The sequence below is a fragment of the Alligator mississippiensis genome, chromosome 6, assembly GCF_030867095.1.
Source record: "Alligator mississippiensis isolate rAllMis1 chromosome 6, rAllMis1, whole genome shotgun sequence".
In the NCBI taxonomy this organism is placed as follows: Eukaryota; Metazoa; Chordata; order Crocodylia; family Alligatoridae; genus Alligator; species Alligator mississippiensis.
Genome location: NC_081829.1, coordinates 94,800,594 through 94,823,017, shown reverse-complemented (window position 1 = coordinate 94,823,017; position 22,424 = coordinate 94,800,594). Strand labels below are relative to the sequence as shown.

Sequence of the window (22,424 nt, the reverse complement as noted above, 5' to 3'; positions counted from 1 at the left end):
AATTAAATGTTACTTCGCTGGATTATTAACAAAAAGCTACTTGACGGTGAATGGAATGAACTTTCCTTCGTAACATGCACATTGCAAAAGAAAGTGAGTTTTGTGAGTTCTCTATCTTGGTTTCACCATGAAACACAGGCCCTTTGTGACCACGGAAGCAGTGCAACGTGGATATTATGTGCGTTTGAGAGCTCCCCAGTTCTCTACTTCCACCCGTCAGAAGACCACACGATTCATGCTTTTCAGCGACAGTTGGCAAGAAGAGCAGCAGCGTGACCCAGCACCCCAAGAAGCGTTAAGCCTGAGTTAGGCAGCTCAGTAGTGGAGTGAAGTGATATCCTTAAATCATACTCCCCTTGGGGAATTTGCTCACTACAAACATGGTCTTTTGTAACTTGTTCTGTGTAAGAGAGAGAGAACTCTTATGTTTTCATTAACAGGAGAGATGCAGTCAAAATGTGAATGCTAAATTACAACATAAAGCATGGGCAGCTATACATTTGCTAACGCAATTCTACTTGGCTAATAAGGATAAGCTGATTATTTTTATCAGTTGTCTTTTAAAATCAATCGGTTGATGCTCACAGTATATATAACCAATAACTTGCGTGAGTGTGTCCAGTTCATTCAGCAAGCGGAAAGCGAATGGTGCGATTATAGTGAAGAGAATAATGGGCATTTATAAACAATCAATTAAATTAATTTCTTCGGCTATCCAAATGAAGTGTTTTGTGGTTACCACCATCTGTTTTAAATACCTTTCTGGCTTTAGCTTGTAGTACAAAAGATGCTTTAAATTCTCTAATGTCACTTTTGAGAGAGAATTGGATTAAATTACTAGAGAGCTAGAAACCATAGCTCCCTTTTAACAGCTTGAAAATTTTACGCATTTATTCAAATGCCGTACAATTTTACATGCACAGATTCATTACCCAAATTAAATGATTAAATGATAAAAATCCTTCTGACCTTTTCTTCATTCTGTTGGCAGCGAAGGTATGCAAGTATTATAAAACGCTGGTGTTTTATACTTCCCTTCCAAGTCAAAGCTGTATGATGTACTTAATTTGTTACTTTTGGATCTAGGAATTTTAGCCTGTACAATCTGTTTGGAACTTAATTTTGGCCATGGGTCTGCAAATTCTCTCTCTCAGTAACAGGCTCCCTGGTGTAGAGCTTAGGCAAATCGTGGTTAAGAAACTCTACAGCTGTCTTTAATAAGAGGTGCAGCTGGATTTCAACAAAGTGCTGAAGTCAGGAGACCTTCATTCTGTTTTTGGAGATGACAACATTTCCCTACTTTTTTAAAGCACTTTGAGAGTACAGGCTAACATTGAACGTATGGAAGCTAATACTGGGAGTTTCCTCTGGGTTGCTAGAAATTCATATTATAGTATGATGTGTAAATGCCATTCTCTGCTCCCAAAAATGGTGCCGCATCCCATTTTATTTCAGTCACAGTAATGTAGCTCAGAATAATTTACGTTGTTCAATTTGTGCAATCAAAATGGGGCCTATGCCACTTCCTCATGGGGTTAATAGTTTTGCTCCCTTCCATTCGTTTGCATTGGGATTTTGTCAGAGATTAATTTTTTCAAGATACATTTGCTGTGGTCCCAGTGGCTGATTTAAACATCTGAGCTGTGTAATTATTTTTCTTCAAAAACTAATGTGAAACTTCAAATGGATCTCACTAAAGAATGGAGGTCTTAGCATTATTTTCAAAATGTAATTATTAAAATTGAGTTTGGTTCAATACAAAAATGCACAAAAAAGAAACGGTGAAAGAAAAAAATTACACCCTTTCCAAAACTTTAAAATTGTATCAATAAGCAGCAACTACACCAGGGGTGTCCAACCTTTTTGAATGTGGGGCTGGATCACAAACTTTTTATCACCCAGTGGGCCAGCGAGCCATACTCACAGGAAGTGACATCACATCAGGAAGAGATGTCACGTCACCTTTGACACCAATGAAGTTGCAGGAAGTGACAATGAAATGGGTCTGCTCTGCATGGAAACTTACCCCGTGCCTCAGTCCGCCCCAGCGCGGCCCAGAGGCTCCCCCAGCTCCACACAGGAACTTACCCCGTGCCTCCGTTCGCCCCGGCCAGCCCCGAGGTGCCCCCAGCTCCATGCGGGAACTTACCTCGTGCCTCTGTCCACCATGCATTCGGGCAGGGCGCGGGCCATGCTGCAGCTCCGCTGGCCACATGCTGGGGGCAAGGGGCAGGGCCTGTTCCCAGCTCGTCCAGTCAGGTGTGGCTGGGGCAGCCCCGCTCCGTGCAGCCCTCGGGGCAGCTGCGGCAGGATCCAGCTCACCGATGAGCTGGGCCCTGTGGGGGTAAGCAGCTCCCCTCTCCTCGCTGCCAGCTGGGGCCCGCAGGCTGGCTCTGCCCACCTTGCTGCTGCCCCACGGCCGCGGATCTACCCTCCGCTGCGGCAGCTCCACGCTCGGCCTCCGTGGCGGCCCCACCACCGCAGCTCTGCACTGCACCGCGGCCGCTCTGTGCCTCCACCACCGCGGTGGCTCCGTGCTCCGTGGCAGCCCCACTGCTACCGCTGTGGGCCAGATAAAATGGCTTGGTGGGCCGCATGGCAGCCTGCAGGCTGTATGTTAGACAAGCCTGATCTACATCCATTTAAGTCAGTGGAAGGTTCCTATTAAATTAACTAGTATAGTCTGTTAGAGATTTGAAGTTTGAATTGACATTCTCCCACCCTAGAAAAATACATACCTTTTCTTTCTGTACAGAAGTGATCAAACCACGTGTTTAAATTGTCTTAAATTGACCTTATTTTATTAACAACCTATTTTTTTTTAGGAAAAATGACACCTATTACTATGCAACAGAATAAAAAAAAACCATTTGTACAACTTTTTAATTATTAGCATTTGTAAAAATAATATACTGTAGATGTTTCAGTATAGTAAGACTGGATTGTGTTAAGTATGGTTTAAACAGGGACTGTGGTTTCTTACCCATTACCTAGATTAGCTTTTGAGACTCCTTTGTTCCTATGGGTTCTTTACCTGCTGCCTCTTCCAGCACTGTCCTCCCACATTTTACCTTTGTACTCAAATCAATGTCTCCATTTTATACACTGGTCTGTGCATGTCCTTTTACAGCATCTAATAAAGCGAGCTCCAATTCATGAAAGCTTATGCTAAAATAGGCTCCTATAGACGTGCAGGGAGTCAGCTCCAATGCGCTGTAAGTCCAGTGCAACAGAGCAGACTCAATTAATCAAGTCTGCTGGAGCATGGAAATTGGCACGGTCCGGCAGCCTCCAGCGTAACGTGCATCAGTGTCCCCGCACTGAGAAATGGTAGTGGGGTGCTTTGACCTTAAAGCTGCTTTCCGGCGCCATTTTTCAGCAGGGGGGCACTGATATATGTGACACTTGCACACTTTCAATTAGGATGGCGCTCTAATTAAGACACCTCACTCCCCTGCCTCTCAGAGCATGTCTATAAATGCCCTTAGTCTATAAGGTTCAAAATACCTTCCTTCTGCTTAACTTCAGACTAACACAGCTATCTATGTCTCTCAGTATAGCAAGAACCAGTGATGAAAGAACCAAAGATAATGAGTGACAGCTCCATGAAATATAGTATTAGTTAAATTATGCAGTGTCAATGAAATAAAGTAAAGAGTACCATACTAGTATTGTGTTAATAAATGGAAGATGTATAGCCATTGTAATTTAATCAACATAGGTTATTTCAGAAAAAGCATTTGCAATATTTAAGTATTATTATTCACAAATGTTCCAAGCTGATATGACTATTCCTTTGTTTTCTCTAAAATAATTAAAATGGTAATATCCTTCCAAATACCCTGCATTGATTTAAATAGGGGTTTGTGTTAGGTTAGAAATTCTTTTACGACCTTTGGCTGATCTTTGGTTCAAAGCATGAGGTTTAAGATGTCAAGTAATTACATTAATGTGCTCTTTCTATGTTCTTCCCAGATCCTGTCTCATGCTTCGGCTGTCCTGTCAGTTTGGAGCTGAGATTATAGCAAGTGCTTTGGATGGTTAGAGGAGTGTGCTGATGAGTGATTTATTTATTTATTTATTTAAAGCAGTGTGGATGTATGACATCCTTGGCATCAGTTATAGGTTATTTGGTTTGTGCACTGAATTGTGCTGCAAGGTTAAATTTAATGAACTTTCATTACATTTATAAAAATAATTAGCAAAACCTTTTGGTTAGTAATCGTAGAAGCAGCATTATTAACACTAACATTTTAAACCAATGTGTCATAGAACACAGGCTAAGTCCAGAGAGTCAAAAAGCCCGAGACTAAGTTGATTCAGTCTTTGCGGATTTGTTTAAGTGGCATAGATTGAATCAATAATGAACAGAACGGACCTTTACTTTTGAGTTGGGAAAGGCAGGCAAAGGCCTGCACTGGCTCAGACCAAGAGACACGGGGTGCTAGAGTATGCCTCCCAGCCTGCCGGCCATTGCTGCGCCATCCCCGACTTACTGGCTGTCACGTACCTCCAGCCCCCTGCTGTCCCTCTGTAGCAGAGAAACAGTCCCTCATCCCAGCTGGCCCTGAGCTGGGCACACACGGGGGGGGGGGGGAGCCCTAGGCCTCTGAAGGGTTTACTCTGGCCAGCCTGAGATCTCCCTGAGCTGTGATCTGCCCAGCTGTGGGGGAGAAGGCGAGAGTAATTTCAGCCCCCACTTCCCACTGCCATGCCAGGCCAGTGCAAGTCACTGATGCACAGCAGGAAGGGAGAAAAGAGTCCCTGCTCCTAGGGCCAGCCCCTGAGTCCTGGTCTGCCCAGCTGTGGGGGGCAGGTGCTTCCCCCTCTGCGTGGCTGGGATGGTGGGTCACTGACACGGGGGGTGGGAGGGGGGAATGAAGCCCCCCCTTTGCTCTTGGTTTCCCAAGCTGGGCTCTTCCCAGCTGGCATTGGCAAGGTCCTGGCGGGGTTCCCCTGTCCATGCCCAGCTGGGCCGGCTCCACAGAAAGAAGAATCAGTCCCCGCTCCCTGACACAAGCCCCCTGGGCTGCCTGCAGCATCCTCCTGACTGCTGTTGGTGCCAGGCTGTGGAGGGAGGCAGACAAGGTTCCTTGGGTGAATTTGATATCTTTTATTAGACCAACCCAAATAGCTGGAGAATAGTTATTAAGCAAGCTTTCGAGTTCAAAAACCCTTCGTCAGGCTAAGGAAGTCTCAGGCTCTGGAGGGATGCACTGGGTGGCCGGGGGCTTGCACCTGGTGGTGGTGGCGGCGACAGAAACACTCCATAAAGGGCAGGATCATGTGCGCCAAACTTCTGTTACAGGTTTAAACCAGTATCGAATCACTTAAACTGGTTTACGTGTAACTACTGTCCCTAGACATGGTGTTACTTTAATGCTAGCACCAGGTCACAAACTGTTTCCCAGAACCATTTTACTTGATCTTTGTATTTGTTTTTTTGAGTTTCCTTTTACTGTTTTTTGTGGGTTTGTGTATTTAACATGAGTCCAGTTCTTTACTTCTAGATTTTCCTCTACTGTGCTTATAGGTAAACCAGCCTTTGGCATTTGAGTCAAAACTTCAAGTGGCAAGCGGGAGGTGAACCAGCCAATTTTTTTCCAGTAAATAGTAAATCCACAAAAAATGCAGTTTTAGCCAGGGAGGAGTAGGGAGAGAAATCAAAATTGTTCACAGATTTCAGTCATCTCATCCAAACTTTCATTATGGATCAGAAACAAAGAGCCTGGACTCTGCATTGGAAAGCAGGCAATTTGATAGGTGAAGAGGACTTTACAAATCAGCACTATTAGCTGCTGGGTTGCCTGCTGCTATATTTTTCATTAGCAGAACCTGGGGTATTTGATTCAGTTCACTCAGCTTTAAGTGTAGCTCCAATTAATTGTAGTTACAGTTCAAGTCGTAATATTCTCAGTATGTTCCCTGCCATATTGTCTTACCCAGTCAGTAACTTAGATCGTCATCTCTTTGGGAGGCAGGAACCCTCTGCTTCTGAGTTTGCTGTAATGAAGTAACAGTCTTGTAGATACCATAACAACAAGATACGGCCAACGTGGGGAAACTTCCAGTTGCCTTGCTAGTCATGGAAAAATGTTGTACCCCAACACCTAACTTATGGCCACATTGATGAATTAACTGATTCAGTATTAACAAGAGGCTTGCATTAAAATATAGTCTGACATGCAAGTAGGCTGGAAATTAAATTTCAGATTTTTAAAAATATATTTATCCAAAGCAATATCCTGCTTAGTAAGGCAGTCACACATGATACAAATCACTCTTCAGGCATTCATGATGGAGCTCAAATTGGTTATGTTGTTAGTCAGAAGAGATTCAGACAACTTCAAAGTATTTGTGGTTTTCTGACAACATGTTCCAGATGGCGGGATATGAGGTAATTTATATGGTATCATACACTTCGCTACTTTGTGTGCAGTCTTATCCAGCACATAACCACAAGCCTTGTAGAAACTCATTGGGATAATACAACTATCTTTGAAACATTCTTTATTATGTTATGAAAACTACAGATTAACAAGTCACTGGTTGGTGAATGCAAGAAGATTGATTACTACTTAAAGCTCTCACATAACTACATAGCTAAACTGGATTAACTAGTTCAAACTATACTAGAGTTGATAAATTCCATTTTTCTAAGGTCAGTAAAGTATTCACATCCATTGTATTGTATATTTTGTTAACAAAATAGGATATTAGCAGATATTTGCAGTGTTTTGATGTTGTTCTTCTAAGAGAACTAGCAGTAAAACAATTTTTTTTTGTTGGCTTGAAATAAAATTAAATTGCTGGCATCAATGTTAAGGTAGACACACAGGCTGATATCAAGTTAACTGCAATTTGCAGTTGCTCATAATTCTCCTGGTGTCATTACAGCAATGTTGTTTACTAACTGATGCTTTTATTAGGCTGACAAATAAGATTCATACAGCTTTTTAAAACTAGGCACCCTTTGAATGGTAAGAATGCATCAAATTTAAACAGACATTTAGCGCAGGATTTTCTAAGTCATCACAGATGGTGTCAGATGAGTCATGTAGCCCAACTATGGATGCTTATTGATCAAAGTTTTTGGTTGTAGGGATCAGTGTCATCCAGGGCTAAGTACAGACAGTCAAAAAGCCCAAGGCTGAATCGATTCAATCTTTGCAGGTTAGTCTAAACTGCAGATAATAAACTGAGAAAAAACTGGACAGACATTCACTTTTGATTCAGGAGATGCAGCCACATACCTGCAGTGGCTCAGGCCAGAAACTGATGGGGTGCTAGAGCACAGCTCTCTGGCACATAGCCAGCATGGGCTGTGCTTGTTGACTTCCTTTTCCTGCTGCCCCCAAAGTCTCTGGGATTTGCAGGTCAGAATCACAGCAGCAGGACTCTGCAGGGTTGCTCATCACTTCGTGTTCCTGTTTCCAGGTGCCTCTGAGATTTGTAGTCCACAGTAGCAGTAAGTTTTTAGCAGGGCAGGGCAGCTCTGTACTTTGGCGAAGAGAAGCTTAACTCCTCTCCCTGACCCCAGACAGGGTTTGCCTGGAGGTGGGGGAGGGGGGGAGGGCAAGGGGGCAGTCGCTGCCCCCGCCTGCGCAATCCTTCTCTGCTGGAGCAGACAACCCAGCCCAGCCCAGCCCAGCCCAGCCCAGGGCATGCTGGGGGACTGTGATTTAACTTGAACCAGGAAGGGGTCTAGGGCAGAAATTGCACAAACCGGTTTGACCCAAATCAGTTAAGTCTGATACCAAATTCAACCACATTTATTTTAAACTAGTTTCAGCCCTTTTGAAATGGGTTTATGTGCACTGAACTTCTGTTCTGTTACAGGTTTAAACCAGTTTCTGATTACTTAAACTGGTTTATGTGTAACTTCTGTCTCTAGCAAAATTGTTATCAGAAATAATAGAAGAGTCTTTAAGTGGTTCCCTTACTTCTTCCACAGGCCCATCTACTTAAATCAGGTACAGGAAAGGGGACTGGAGTAAGACAAAGAGTTTTGGGAAGAAGTGTACATTTCTTGAGAGCATTGCACAACCTCTGAGATAAACTTCTTAAAAATATGCTGTGATTGTCTGCTTCGTGGTTCCTTGCAGCTTCCTTTGAAGCATCTGATAGTGGGCATTGCAGGATTCTGGGCTAGAAACCCCCACCCCCATATCTAACACGGCAGTTGTTATATTATTGAGTTGTATTTCCAGATTAGAAAAGGGGGTTTGGAATAAGAGTGGAATTCTCGCTCCTAAAAGCTCATTTACCATCATTACAATTACAAAAAAGTGCATCATATTCAACTGTGCAACTGTTGTCCCTTCTTAATTTCTCAGATGTTTGTTATCATGCATGGCATTGCACAGCTGTGAAATGTTTTTATTTTCCCTTCACCATATGCCTGGGGAGTTGCATAATTCAATGCGGAAGTGTCATCTTACAGAGGGAAAAAAGAGTTACGTGATGAGCATGCCTTTTTTTTATACTTTTCTGATTGCTTTCACTTAATTTAACTGTTTTTGACAAATTTTTGCTATTCTCAGTTATTCCGTCCAGGCTTGTTAATTGCATCAAGCTGTTTTTGCTTAATTCAGTGCTACTGACCATGACTGTAACCTGATTTCTATTGAAGGACAGTGGATTTCTGGAAGAACTCCAGAAGTTATTTAGTTCCTGTATTTATTTAAAACGTGCTGAAATGTTATGTCTGTAGCTGACTTTTCCAAAATTTAGGAAGGCTTAATTCTGAGCCATTGTGGGTGGTCTTGGTATCATTCATTGTGTGGCCATTACGCTGGTGTTCAGCATTGTCAAGTGCCACACATCTTGGGTAAGCTATTCTGTGCCTTCAGCTGGGCTCCAGGCAGCAGTAGCTAATCCTCCCTGCCTGCGAGGATTTTTGTGGCTGTTTTCTGCAAGCATCTGGGAACATGGAGCAAGAATTGCAGGGGAGGGCAGAGGAAAGAACAGGAGCCTTGGAAGACTGCCACCATCCTCTGCCCATTCCTCTCCCACGCACCATCTTTCAGATTCTCCTCCACAGCAACCCCTTCCAGCAGCCTTGATGCCCTCTAATACTTACTTGCCCCCTTTCCTGTACGGTTCTCCTGTTCACCTCTGCCAAGCCCTCTTTTGCTTTTCAGGTGCAGGTGATCGTCTCAATTTCCGCCTCCCCAGCTACTGCTGCCTCTGAGCTGAGGAAAACCTGCTCCTTTTTTGCACGTTGGCTAGAAATATTGCAAATAAGGCTATGGAGAATTGGGCAATGATCAATGTTAATGGTGTGGAATCCAGTTCGCTGACTTGAGTTGAGACTCAAGAAGTGTACCTTAGTGTTTGCTTACTAAGAGAGACTAGAGATTTTCAAAGCCAATGCAAGTCCATGATTAGGTTTTTTTGTTTTTTTTTAGGAAAATAATTTTTATTTGACAACTTAGAATTAATTGCCTGGTAGCTGTTTGTCAACTGTGTTTTGGCATTAAATGAACTTTGAATTTAGTTAATTCCATGTTGATGGGACAGGGTAGAGTGTGTATAAGAGCTACATAAACCTAATTTAAGCTGTAGAGTTAACTGAGTATAGGGTGACCTTCCACGCATTTTCAGGATTCCATATAGGGGTCTGAATACTGGTTGAAGGGTGTAGTCTGGCATATCAGAGCACTAACATAAGGAGCAGTCACTGAGTTAGCCAGGCACACATTCCATAGGCTTCCAATCTAAACCAGGAGCACAGAAGGTCACCACTGAATTTACTCTGTACCTAGGAAGCATCCGATCCAGGATTAATCATAGATATTGATAAATCAACCAGGATTTTTTTATTTTAGTTATGACCAAGGTGGATAAAAATCAATGACTTTTAAAAAACTGCAATGTAAAAATTGGTTTTAAAAATTTTAAATTGGATATTTTTATTTAACCATTTTAATTATTTTGTTAAGATGTTTTGTTTTTTTAAAAAAAATAAACCTATATAAAGATAGTTTTAATTTAAGATACGTTTAGGATCAAAGATATCATCATGGAATAGGGATTATAACTTCTAATTATATACTATTTGAGACAATATATTCTAACTATATATACTATCTGAGACAATGTAACTTTTTTTGAAATTTTTTCTAAGTAGGTCACAACAGGCCATTAGGGGCCCAATATTATGGGGTTCCCAGAAGCTCCTCTATAGATTAGTAAAGATTAAAGAAAGCCACTCTACCTAATGGGACTCAGTGCTCAGTCTAGAAGATCCCATTAAGCATCTGTGTGACGCCTAATTTTAGTTCTCAAACTGTGGATTTGGGTCTCCAGAGATAACATCCTTGTAACAGCAGTATTTGGAGATGAGAGAACAGACCTGATTACCTACCCCTCAGCCCTCTTGTCTCTCTGCAAGTTTGCGTACACACAGTCAAGCCCTTACCTTTCTCTAAAAGTGAAAAGTTTGAAGAAGTTCAATGAATAAAGGATATCAAACCACAAGAATGCACTTTTAGTAGAAAATAATAATTTAAATTGAGGCTTCCTTACCAGTGATTTAAACTGCGTTTTAAATCACGGTTCAAATTGATTTGATTTAAATCAAATCCACCCTGATATGGCAGTGCAAGATTATTTATAATTGTGCAAGATTTTTTAAATTTCATTTTAATTTTGATTCTGTACCAGGTGTAAAGTGCACTACTGGTTTTGAAATGTAGTTGATTTAAAATACTGTATTGGAAAGTTATTGTGAATATACAATACATCTGCAATTTGTTATGGTTTTGCAACTACATTTTCCTATTTCAATAGTGAAATCCCTACCAACAAAAAACTTTCTGTACAGAAAGCAGTCATGCATGAAATACTTAAAAAAAAATTCTGGGTCTTTCAGTAAGTAGAATTAGCTTTCATTTTAAACATCAATAGTTTAAAAATCATTCAGGCACAAGTGTTACTTTTTAAAAATGTTGGTAATAGCCATCCTTCCACTTAGGTTTCCAATAAATCCTAAATTCAGCAGTTTTTTACATGTGTAATCTTGCATTTTATTGCAGGCACTTATTTCAGCAGGGAATCTGGGGAAGACGTGATTAAAAAATAGGCTTTATAGTACACACTGAAATCAGGGGTTTTTTTGTACATATATCTGCTTATATGGTTAAGTAGGGGCAGTGCATGCTGAGGAAACCCTCAAACAGCAAACACCTTATTGGAAAGTCTGTAATATTGTATCTCTCTGTTGCAGCAAACTTTATTGTAATTCAGCATTTTCTTTTAGAGCCTGATATTTGCTAAACAAAATGGTGTATTCAAGATCTGCATGGTTTACTTTTTTTCCCTCTTTTGGATTATTCATTTTAGTATTTTACAGTGTAATTCTGCTGTGTAAAGTGACTGCAAAAACTTCCCATTCTGACCCAACAAATGTGTATGCTATTGCAATTCTAACTAATACAAATAGTTACAGCAACAACAGTGTCCCAAATGAGATAGTTTTATTTTAAAAAAATATTTTCTACTCTTTTAGTTCTGCACGAGAATTAAAGCAAAAATGCATTATTTTTATTCCAGCTTCTATATCATCAAAAGGAGTGCCTCATTTAGAAAAACCAAACCAAACCTGTTCGTTATGTTCCAGAAGTAAGATCTTTGAATTCTTGCCCGGTCCCCGCAACCCCTTCAGCTTTACAGTCTCAGACAGATGTCTGGCAATTCAGACTCTTTTTAAAAAAACTTTTAAACTACCTATATTGAACGGGGAAATCCTTAGACAAACCTGAAACCCAGCAATGCCATTTTGAGCTGCCTTTCAGAGAATGTCTGTTTAGTGTGTGTTCATGGCATATGTTCACTGCTGGTTTAAAATTAACACATTTACTTGAAATTTTGAAGGAAAGTCTCAGGTGAATGAAGAGGTGCAGGTTTAAGAGTGTAAATGGACTTCCGTGAATTGACACCTACTTAATCACATGATCTTACCACTGATTTATGTGCTGATCTTTGTTTCACACATGGCTAACTTGTTACCGGTGTTTGGAATTTATTACCAAATAATACCTGTGCTTCAAAGGACTAAATCCAGCTTTGTGCATTTCTCTTGATTTCATAATCTTATTCAGCCCATAGTTTTTCTAGTATTTTGGGCGATATAATGTACTACCTACCGAAAATTCTGCCTTGAATCTTCTTGTTAAATGTCTAACCTAATTGCCAGGATTCACAGAAACTTTGACTAAATTATGAAGAAGTAATTTTTGTTCTTTGGGCAGCTTTTTGATAATTCATTTTGGTGCACTGTACTTGCTGGTAGCATCCTTATGGAGTCACGCATGTCTGCTTGCAGTGAACACAGCGTTGTACCATCACTTTTTCTGAAGATTTCCTTTCTTGTATAAAGTGTTACAGGTCAGGTTTTCACAGTGTTAGAAGCTGCCTTAGAAATATGTTCTGGAGTCTTTGGGGTATTAAGAAAAACTTGTGAAAATATGGGTTGTGAATAATTGATTTTTGCCCTCATCCAATATGCCTTTCCTGAAATTTCCATTTTTAAATTAAATAAATGTAAAAAATTTCTAATAAGACTCAACACTGACAGTGAAAGTAAAAAGCTTGAACTGATTCTCTTGTAAAGAATGCTGTATGTCTCAAATGAAAATTATACCCAGTTCTTATTAATTGACTTAAGGAGATCCAGATCGATTGAAATGTCTTGATAGGAAATTGGTCAGGTATCCAGGTTGTAGCTGTATTGTTCTAGAGGAAAAAGCAACCAGGACTCGTAGTAGAGATGATATCTTTTATTAGACCAACAAGATTTTTGCAAAAATTAAAGAATAATTTTTTTTGCAAAAATCTTGTTGGTCTAATAAAAGATATCATCTCTACTACAAGTCCTGATTGCCTTGTTAGGAAATTTGCACTTCATCAAATACAGCAGAAGAAATCAGTTTTCAAAAATCTGCCCATTAAAAATGAGAACTATTGCATCCAGTAAAATTAGCATCTCATGGAAATCTAAAAGATTCTAATCTGTGTATATTTATTTTAATAATTCAAAATACTGATATGTAACAATGAAACATAACTAATCTGCAGACCACTGTGACTTCAGGCTCTTTCAGGCATCTGGTTACTTTTCATAAGATAAGCCAGTAAGAACCCATACTTGTTATCTGACTTGTTTCCTAGCTGCCAACGCTTTAACTTAACTGGACTGCTTTTTGAAAACCATGTGCAGTGGAACAGTGCTAAGTTGGGTAAATGGTCAGAAGGCGCGTGGAGAATTACTGCATTGTTGTGAGCAAGAGAACAAACTCAAGAAGCAAAGCCAATGGATCCAAAAAGGTATCTCGTTCTTTTAATTTGACAATGTTAATGTACCTCTAATTTGAATAATTGTTAACAGTGGATTAGTGAAAGTTTTTCATATTTTCTGTAAAATAGCAAAGATTAAGAACATCTTAACAGCTATTAAATCTCTCCTGAGAAGTGGGGAGCAATCTGTGTGTGTCCGGCTATATTATAAAATGGATAGATTAGCTGTATGTGGATAAGGAGAATCTGTTGGGGATTCTTTTTTATCTTTATTATAAAATATTTAGCAGTATCTCTAAGAGGTGAGGTTTTTTACTTTGCTAATTTTGAGCCAATCTTGAAGATACACCAGCAAAAGCATTTATGCATAATAGCTTTTCTGAAAATTGTTTCTTGGCCTTGACAACCTTGCTTTTTCAAGAGCATGTCAAAGAAGCAGCTATTTTCAAATAGGTTATACCAGCTCCAGATTCCATTATATTAAGTGCTTTAATGGATTTCACAAAACAACTGACTAGCAGATAACTTTGGAAATGTGCATGGCTACTTTCAGACTAAGTCTATTTTTGACACTGAGACCAGCAACAGGCTCTGGCTTTTGTCAGGTCAGCTGGTGGCAACTGAAGGCGTTATCATGTTTTTTCTTAGTTTCTAGCATATTGTTATCCCTCCTAGGTCACAGGGTGATTAGGAGATAGCTCTGGTATTTAAACACCTAGATAGGCAATGTCACAGAACTTGTTTTTCTATTTTTAATGATGCTCACAATGATTGGTAGGCAGACCCAGTTATCTGCAAAGGTCGAGAAATACATGGGGGGTGCATCGGATCACAGAAAAATATATCCTACTACCGTATCACTTCAAAAAAAGAAGGGGTTAATAGCATAGATTGGTGTTTCATAAATTGTGAGGATATGAACATTTTAAATATTTATCCTAGTTCTCATTTATTTACTTGGTGATCATTTTTGTTTTATAAAATTGTTAGTAGCAGAAACACATTTTAGTGATTATCATTTTGGCGGGTTCGGTTGAAAGTATTTTAATTGTTTAAAGAGATAATTGAAGTTCTCCTGTACTTATTATAAGAAAAAACTGTAATTTAAACTTTTTTTAGCAAGATTTACAATTAAGTAAGCCAGTGCAAACTGGTTAAAGAGTCTTATACAATGAAGACGTGGCAGGAAGCTCTGAGCTGGAAATAAACCAAGTCTATCAAGTTCAGGGATTCACCCTGTGAAACAAAGTAGAATTCACAAAGGAGAACACAGCTAGGTGGAATCAATTTAAACGTCTTAGAGAGTGGAGCTAGTCAACATGTATTTGCACCATCTGAACCTAATTTTCCTTGTAGGCATTAATTACTTTGATTTGACAGGCAATAGCTTCCCTAAACTTCACAGTAGTGCAAGAACTCGGAACTCAGCAGTCCAATGTGAAACTTTAAATAGTGCTTGTTGGATTTGTGAAATAATAATAAACTAGATAGCTACCAAAAGGTGAACATTTAATTGGCCTTACCCTAGTTAGATTTTTAAAAATCCCCATGACTTAAATTGAAGGCAGCTCATGAATAAGAATTTTTAAAAAATCATTACATCAAAAAAGACATGTTTTTACAGAAGGGCTAAAGTGTCATCATCAACATCAAAATCTCAGTGAAAACTGTGTACGGTTAAATAATACTTTTTGTGCTTGTAACAGGAAGAAGCTGAGAAGATGGTCATTTTCCTCTTTGTGTAGTTTATTTGCTTTGTGCTTTCATAACTGTTTTTGTCTGGTGGCTGTTTATCCAGTAGAGGAAATCAATTGTTTACTTCAGCAAAAATACCTACCCTAAGTTTTAAAACTTATTTGGGAAAATAGCACAACCTTTCATTTTTAAGAAGGAAATTCAGAGCACTCTTTTCAAAGGCTGTTCTATCTGACACACAGATGTTTTGGATTAGTGGGCTTTCCAAACCTGTATTCTTTAGTTCTGTTCTTTAAAAACCTTCAAGCTGACAATATCCTTTAAATTTTAAAAAGTAAACACAGAAAAAGAATGACATACAATGTAGCACAAGACATTTCTTCTCAGTATTACAGTTGCAGACATTTTTATGACACCCCGCGGTATTTATTTTGCTTGTCCGTTTACAGTAAAGCAAGGTGTCAGAAAATGTTTTACCTTACATTGTACGGCAAGAGCTAATCTTTACTACTTGGTGTAAATTTGACCTTTTATTTTAGATGATTGGTTTTTAAAAAAGTATTTATCTTGCATAAGAGAACAAAAAATACTGTTTAATTCCTTTTTTCTCTCAAGGTAATGTGTTGGCTACCAGAAGCCTTGGTCTTACAACTGGAGCCCTGCACTGACATTAAAACACCTACCTTAGGTTTTATTTCATGCTTGCAGTGTTACAATGGAAGAGTAACTTCACTTTCATATGCTTGACCTTCCATTCTGTGTAATACCTATCTTCCATGGACATGAATATTGACTGGAAGGTCCTAAAATTGCACTTTTCATATCAAGAGTTTCTAGTAACACTTCAAAACATTTCTGTAACTGGTAAGAATAAGCTTAAGTGCATTAAATAAAACTGGATAGGTACTCTGGGTGTTTTTGTCAGAAGAATAAGTCATTCCTTTGTTACAGCGTGCATTGTAACTTTGGCATTAGGAAAAAGCCTCCGAACAGCTAAACCTAATGCTCCACCCACTGATTTCAGAACAGCAAACATCTCTACAGCTTAATTAAAATCTTGATCTTGCAGCTAGCTTCTGGCTATTATTATATATTGTTTCTAAACCATTAGTAGCAAAGAACTTCAAGCACGGTAAACACTTGTTGTACCAGGTTTTGTACCAGAAATCTCTTAAAAAGCCAGACAGATCCTGTTCCAGAAGCTCACCTCCTAGGATTCCCTATTTATATATTAAGGTGAAAAAGGGATCTGGCATAAGTCACTGGAGGAAAACATGCACACTCATTTTAAATAAAGACTTCTGAGGGAAGACAGTTTTCAAAAGGCAATCTGTAAATGCATGGATTTTTAAGTGCCATATAGTTTTATCCCTACTGACCCATAGAATTAGCAAAATGAGAGAGAGATGAAAACATTTACTTGTCAGCAGTGTAATCACCCTGTCATGCCATGTCACTAAAAATTGGGCTTGCCCCATTCAGAACATATGCTGCAGTAATCAAACAGTCCTTGGGCTCTGTGAACATAGCATCCTTTGTGCTGCTAGAGTTAATGTGTTGGAATTTCTTCTTTACCGTCAAGGTTTTAAACAGCTGAAAAATTCCTTTTCAGTAGTCAGACACGGTTTAACCTCTGCAAGATGTTTTAATTTACCAATTTTTAAAAAACATCTGGTTGACGCATTAATTTAGTAGCTTTCTGGAACTTGGGTCATCATTTCTTTAATCCTCGCTCTGATGCTACAGATCCATGTAGTATAAAAAACCTGTATTTTAGAATAGCAATCTGTGGTTTTCTTTTAGTGTCCTTTAGCTCAGGAACAACTTTGATTTCTACTACTATTTTGCTGTCTTGCTAATCCATAACTAAACTCTTGTACAGTGTAGATCTGAATAACATTTTTTTGGGGGGGGGGGGTATTGTTTTTGTCGTAGTTTTTTTTAAAGCTTTGTTACTTGCTTTTTTCTTTTTTAACACATTCTGTGGGGGTGAAAACTTATGTAAGGATTTACTTTTTTTTTTTGACAGAAGCTTTACTACACATGAAAAATATTCTTTTAATACATACATCACAGTAAGTTTACTGGCTAAAAAAATCTGCTCTTCAGAGAGCCTCAGTGATCCTTTTGCTACAGCACTGTTAAATCCAGTAGATTTATTGGAAGACTACAGCTGCTTAAACTGTGCAGTCCACAGCACCGAGTGGTTATCTATTTCAGCTTCCCCATCCTTGAAACAGGCTGAATGTCTTGGGAATCTCTGAGGCTTGTTTAATACAGTGCAACCTCATTATAACCAACCCTGATTGTTTATAACAAACCTTTTATTAAGCCCAACTAGCAGGAACTGATCCCCCTCCCCCCCCCAATATTACTGATGCTGCAAATCAATTAATTCTATTCGAGTGAATATTCTTTGGGTAGCCGTTTCTCCTGGTCCCACTGGGGTTTGCTACAACGGGGTTGTACTGTATTTCTGAAACACTTAAATTCTGTAAGAAATGGTGCAATAGAGTTGATACATGTACATTCCATCTTCTGTAAGGAACAATGATGATGCAGTACTTTGAATGGAAAGGGTTCACTATGCATATACTGAAATATATATTTAAGTGAATTATGCAATTATAAAAGTGTCTAAACATCTCAGAGTACTATATTGTATGCCAACCCCAAGAGTGTATTGATGAATAAGCATCTGTGCTTCCCCAGTTGAATGCTGAGAAATTGTACAAACCCTGTTCTTCTACTTCATGATGCAGGACAGTGGGATAGCAGATACACCTTGAAATGCAGAGACCCTGTTGAGCTTTGTTACAAATGTATAAGTCACTCACAGCTACCAAAACCAGTAGGCCTTTTTGTCTTTCTTTTTAATTTATTTGAGATCAGAAAACATTTCCTCCTCTTCAGCCCTTTCTTCCTCAGTGCAGCCATCTCTTCTTTTCTCTGGAAGCATACAAAGACGTATCCATACAGTCAGTTACAACTGTGCAGATGCCCTGAATGTCCAGTATTAAATTTAGGTGAATAATCTGTAGAATAAGTATATGGGCATTTGTTAAGTCGAGAGTAAGTGCGTGGAATATGTGATTAGTTTATGGAAATTCCCTGAGTAGGAAAGTGAGTAGAATTTGTCCAACAAATAGTTCATATGAGGCTAATTGAAAGCACTACTTTGGATCTGCCTCTTAAGCATCCCTGCTTAGCTCTGCTTCAGTTGATGGATGGACCTACAGCTTTAGACCCATTATGTCCCAAGGATTTACTCAAGTTCATGGTTTATCTTGCAAAAGAAACTTAAAAAAAAAATACAATGCATTGTATAGAATACCCTCCTCGGCCTCTCAGGGAAGTAATCCCCAAAAGAGGTAAGAGTTAGCAAATTTTGCCTCGTACTACTCAAGATTGAGGTTTAGAATAACATCCTCCCTAACTGAATGGTTGGATTCCCTCCGATGTAGCCTCAACAAAGGGTTGCCTTGCCATTACCGTAAGGGCCCAAGCAAATGCTCTTAGAAACAGGTTGTGAGGTGGGGGTGGGTACCTACTGGGTAAATCCATGTACTAAGCAACTCTGAGAACACCTGGAAATATCGGACCCCAGGATTTGAAGTTTGTCCCCTCTCACAGGAGCCTAACTTTGATATTCAAACTTTGATAGTGCCAAATTAGCAATTTACCGTAATAGCTGTCACTCGGCGGTACTGAAAATTATACCAGCAGAAGACAAGGGTGCTTAACATCTGAACCCAGATCTGCTCCTATGTAAACCAACAGCACAATTCTAGTTTCTTCCTTTGGGAGATTCGTTTGCTTCTCTTAGCCCTTGTCATCTTTTTATTGGGTTTTAAAAGTCCTTTGAGCAATTTTGGTTCATTTTAGTTTGAAAGGCACTGTTGCTATGGATGTTAACTACTGTGTGAAGAATACTGTAAATATTCATTCAGAATTGCATAAACGAATATATCAGTAACTCTGCAGTGTTACTTTTGTTTTCTGTGATTTTAAATAATGAATGTATTACCATGACTGCGCATTGAAAGAGAGAATATTAAGCAAATATAAAGATCTTTTTATGGAAAGTGAATTTTGAATGTGAAAGACTATGCAGCAAGGAACCGACTTCTTAGAATTCTGTACTTTTGGTAGATCCTGAAAATGGTATACTGTGGCCTAAGTGTTCATTCAAAACTTTACAGTTTGAATATCTAATACATTAATAGAATTGTTTTTGACCAAAGTCAAAGTCAAAAAATGATCAGAAAACTTAAATATTTTTACTAATGAATGAAACAGAGTTAAAAAGCATAGGGGAAATTTGTCAGTGAAAACTAGACAGTTTTAAATCAGTTATTTGTAATTGCTTGCTCACCCCAATCTGAAATGCATTACAGTGATTTTATACAGTATATGAGGACTAAATTGCCTCCGTTTCTGGAGTTTTAAGAACTATGTGAAAACTCCGAAGTCAAGAGTGTGACAGTTCATAATTGTCATTGTGTTAACATAACCATTAAATGGCTATTCACTGCATGAATGTTATACTAGAGATATTCCACATAATTATGTCATAAGACACCCCTCTTGCAATGTACTTATTTTTTATATTTACATGGTTCAACTACTTTTAACTTCAACATGCTTTTAACTTCAACATAACATTAAAAAATACTGCTTATGATAATGTGCAACGTAAGTGGGTTAACCAAGTAATTAAAAAAAAATAAATGATACACATTCAATGCATTGCTGCACCTTTTTTCACACGATCAGGGTTTTTAATCACAGCTTAATATGTCCAGCTTTTTTTTAGGTGTCTTTTCATAACAGCTGGATCACAGTGGAAGTTCTCTAAAACTGTTAAAAACAATCTTTCAGATTCATCCCTTGTATAATTCTGATTTTGTCAGAGGAGTTTTGAGGAAAAATGTCTCCAGATTGCTAACGACTAAAATGAAAATATTATCCCAGTTTGATTTGGGTTTTGGTTATCCTCCTGTAAACCCCAAACTCAGTGGGAAATTGGAATTGTAGCCCTAAATAAAGCCATTTAATAGATTAAAAACTATAATAAAGGCAAAACTTTCGAATTCAAAGGAATGTTTTTCAAATTTGTTTAGAACGCAGAGAGTATTTATTTGAAATGTCCAGAGAAGTGTGTTGAATAAAATAGTAGGGGAAAAGAAATCCTGTAGATAAAAGAGTATTCATGTGTACTTTATTCTTCACTGTAAATTTGCCTTTGCCAGACTTTGTATGCATCAGCGCAGTATATTCTTTTTACATAATATAGAACATGCTTTTTTAATCTGAAAAGTAAATTCAGCAGCCATAAGACAAATCTGACTATAGTATGAAATGTATTCAGCTACGTAAATTATAGCTATTTAAAAAAAATGTTTTAAAACAAATTTCTTAACTTATATTTCTAACCACTTATTATTAAATTGTTATTAATTTCCACTAAATTTGGACATTTTGAAAATCCAGTTAATTTATGCTGTTTTAACTTGTTTCCTTTCCCTTGTTTTAATAAGGACAATCACTGTAGACAGTTTATTTGTTTTTATATAATTGCCGTTAGCGACAGATTCTCAGTTCTCAGCTGTCGAGTTGTAGATACTAGCGGGGAATGTTAATCCATAGATAAGCTTGTTCTAGGTTTAAAATTATCACTGTTGATGTAAGAAAATTCAGTAGGAAAAACTTCTATTGGGCTTGACTCTCGGAAGCAGTGTCTGCCTCTTGTATTCAAACAGTGCCTAAAACACTGTCTGTAATTGTCTTTATCTGAAACAAATGGGTAGGCTTTGTTAAATGTTTGCTTTTGAACAAACAATCTTACTATTTGAGCCAATCTTGAGTTGGCAACTTCCCTTCAATCCTTTTCCATGAAAGGAAAATTGAGATACTCCTTCAGTTATTTAATAACTTTTAAATGCATTTCTGCACATTGAGAGATAGTAGGGAAAAGGTGTTGGCCAGCTGAAGAAGGACTTTTCAGTTCAAACTATGAAGGTAAGGAATGGCAATTCACTCTTAGTGGGAAGCATTTTAAACACTAGTAAGTAGCACCAAGATTGCATAATTTCTGCTTCCCTTGAAATGAATCAAAAAGATAACAATTCAACTTAAAAGTGAAGTCTATTTCCTTGAAATCATAACGTTCTTGTTTTAATATATTAATGTTTGTAGCATATGCCTGCAGAAAAGGAGATTTATGCAAGTGTTTTTGAGATGAGGCCATTACATTTAAGTATGCCGGTACTGGACATAGCTCAGTAGGAGCACACTAGTAAAAGGAGATACTTGGACTAGCTCATGGGATTGTTATTGGTGTGTTTAACATCCTGGAGTGGATTTCCTTGGGAATACAGTTAAATGACTGTTTAAATTAATTTGTATGTGGACTAATAGAAGAACACAAAATAACGTAGTAATGCTTAATCTTTTAGCTAGCATGTAGAATACTGCACGTGCCCCTTTTCATATAACCACTGATTATATAAACTATAATATTTCTCAGCATTATATTAATATAATACATTATAATTTATACTGTTAAATAATTTTTCATTTATTATGAAATGCAGCTTGGATGGTGTGTCTCTTCTTTGCATGCATTTGGCTATCTTGAAAGGTGTTCTTAGGTTTTAGTGTAAAACTGTATCTCTCACAATTTTGAGTGAAACAATTTTCCTTTTAAATAAGGGAAAAACCCTTCTCTTTCCATATTGATTAGCTTGTTACACACTTTAAAATGGAGTAGGAAAACAAAACCATTGCCAGTACTGGTAGTCCTCACCTTGTGCACGTTGTACAAACTCATCTCACTTCATAAAAGAAGCTGATTTTTCTAGAAAGGGTTTAGCAGGCTTTAACCCAGATCGTATTCAAAAGCCCATTTACTTGGATAGATTCGGACTTTATTCAAACCGCGTCAACATCCCTATGCTTTAACTGCCATGTTTTAAATAAAGCAGTCAAACAAAATAAGTGAAAAATGTAGCGCCTCCTAAAAAACTATGTAAAAATAATTCCAACACAGAAACACTGAAATTAGAGGCAATTGCATTAATGTACCGTATGCAGTAACTAATTAAAAGTATGAGTCTAAGGATATATTTTTTTTTTCCCTAGAAAGGAGAAGAACAGTCTGGCGCCTAGTGGATAGGGCTGGCCGTCAGAAGACTTAGGTAGTATTCCCAGCACTCTGACAGACTGGATGTGTGATTTAGTGCAAGACAATTAGTAGTACCGTATTCATTTTCTCGTCAGTAAAACATTTGAAGGATTGGTTATTATCTAGACTATGTGGCGCAAATGTGCTGAAGCTCACTGCATTATTTATAAGAACTGTGAAGTCTTCCTAATTAAACGGCAGTGTTTAATTTAGCTTGCAGCAATACCTTACAGTTGCAGCCCCA

The 22,424-nt window shown here is 38.4% G+C and overlaps 1 protein-coding gene across 4 annotated transcripts in view; it reads left to right on the top strand.

The window, feature by feature from the left end:
• Nucleotides 1-22,424, top strand: part of RBM20 (RNA binding motif protein 20) — a 149,436-nt gene that overhangs the window by 24,466 nt on the left and 102,546 nt on the right. For 2 of the 4 annotated variants that reach the window (XM_019485976.2, XM_059730181.1), the window contains one exon: nucleotides 13,174-13,329. The exons of the other annotated variants lie outside the window; for them this stretch is intronic. In XM_019485976.2, the coding sequence (XP_019341521.1) occupies nucleotides 13,316-13,329 (14 nt within the window). In that variant the 5' untranslated portion in view covers nucleotides 13,174-13,315. The remainder of the gene's footprint in view (nucleotides 1-13,173; nucleotides 13,330-22,424) is intronic. 4 annotated transcript variants of the gene reach the window in all.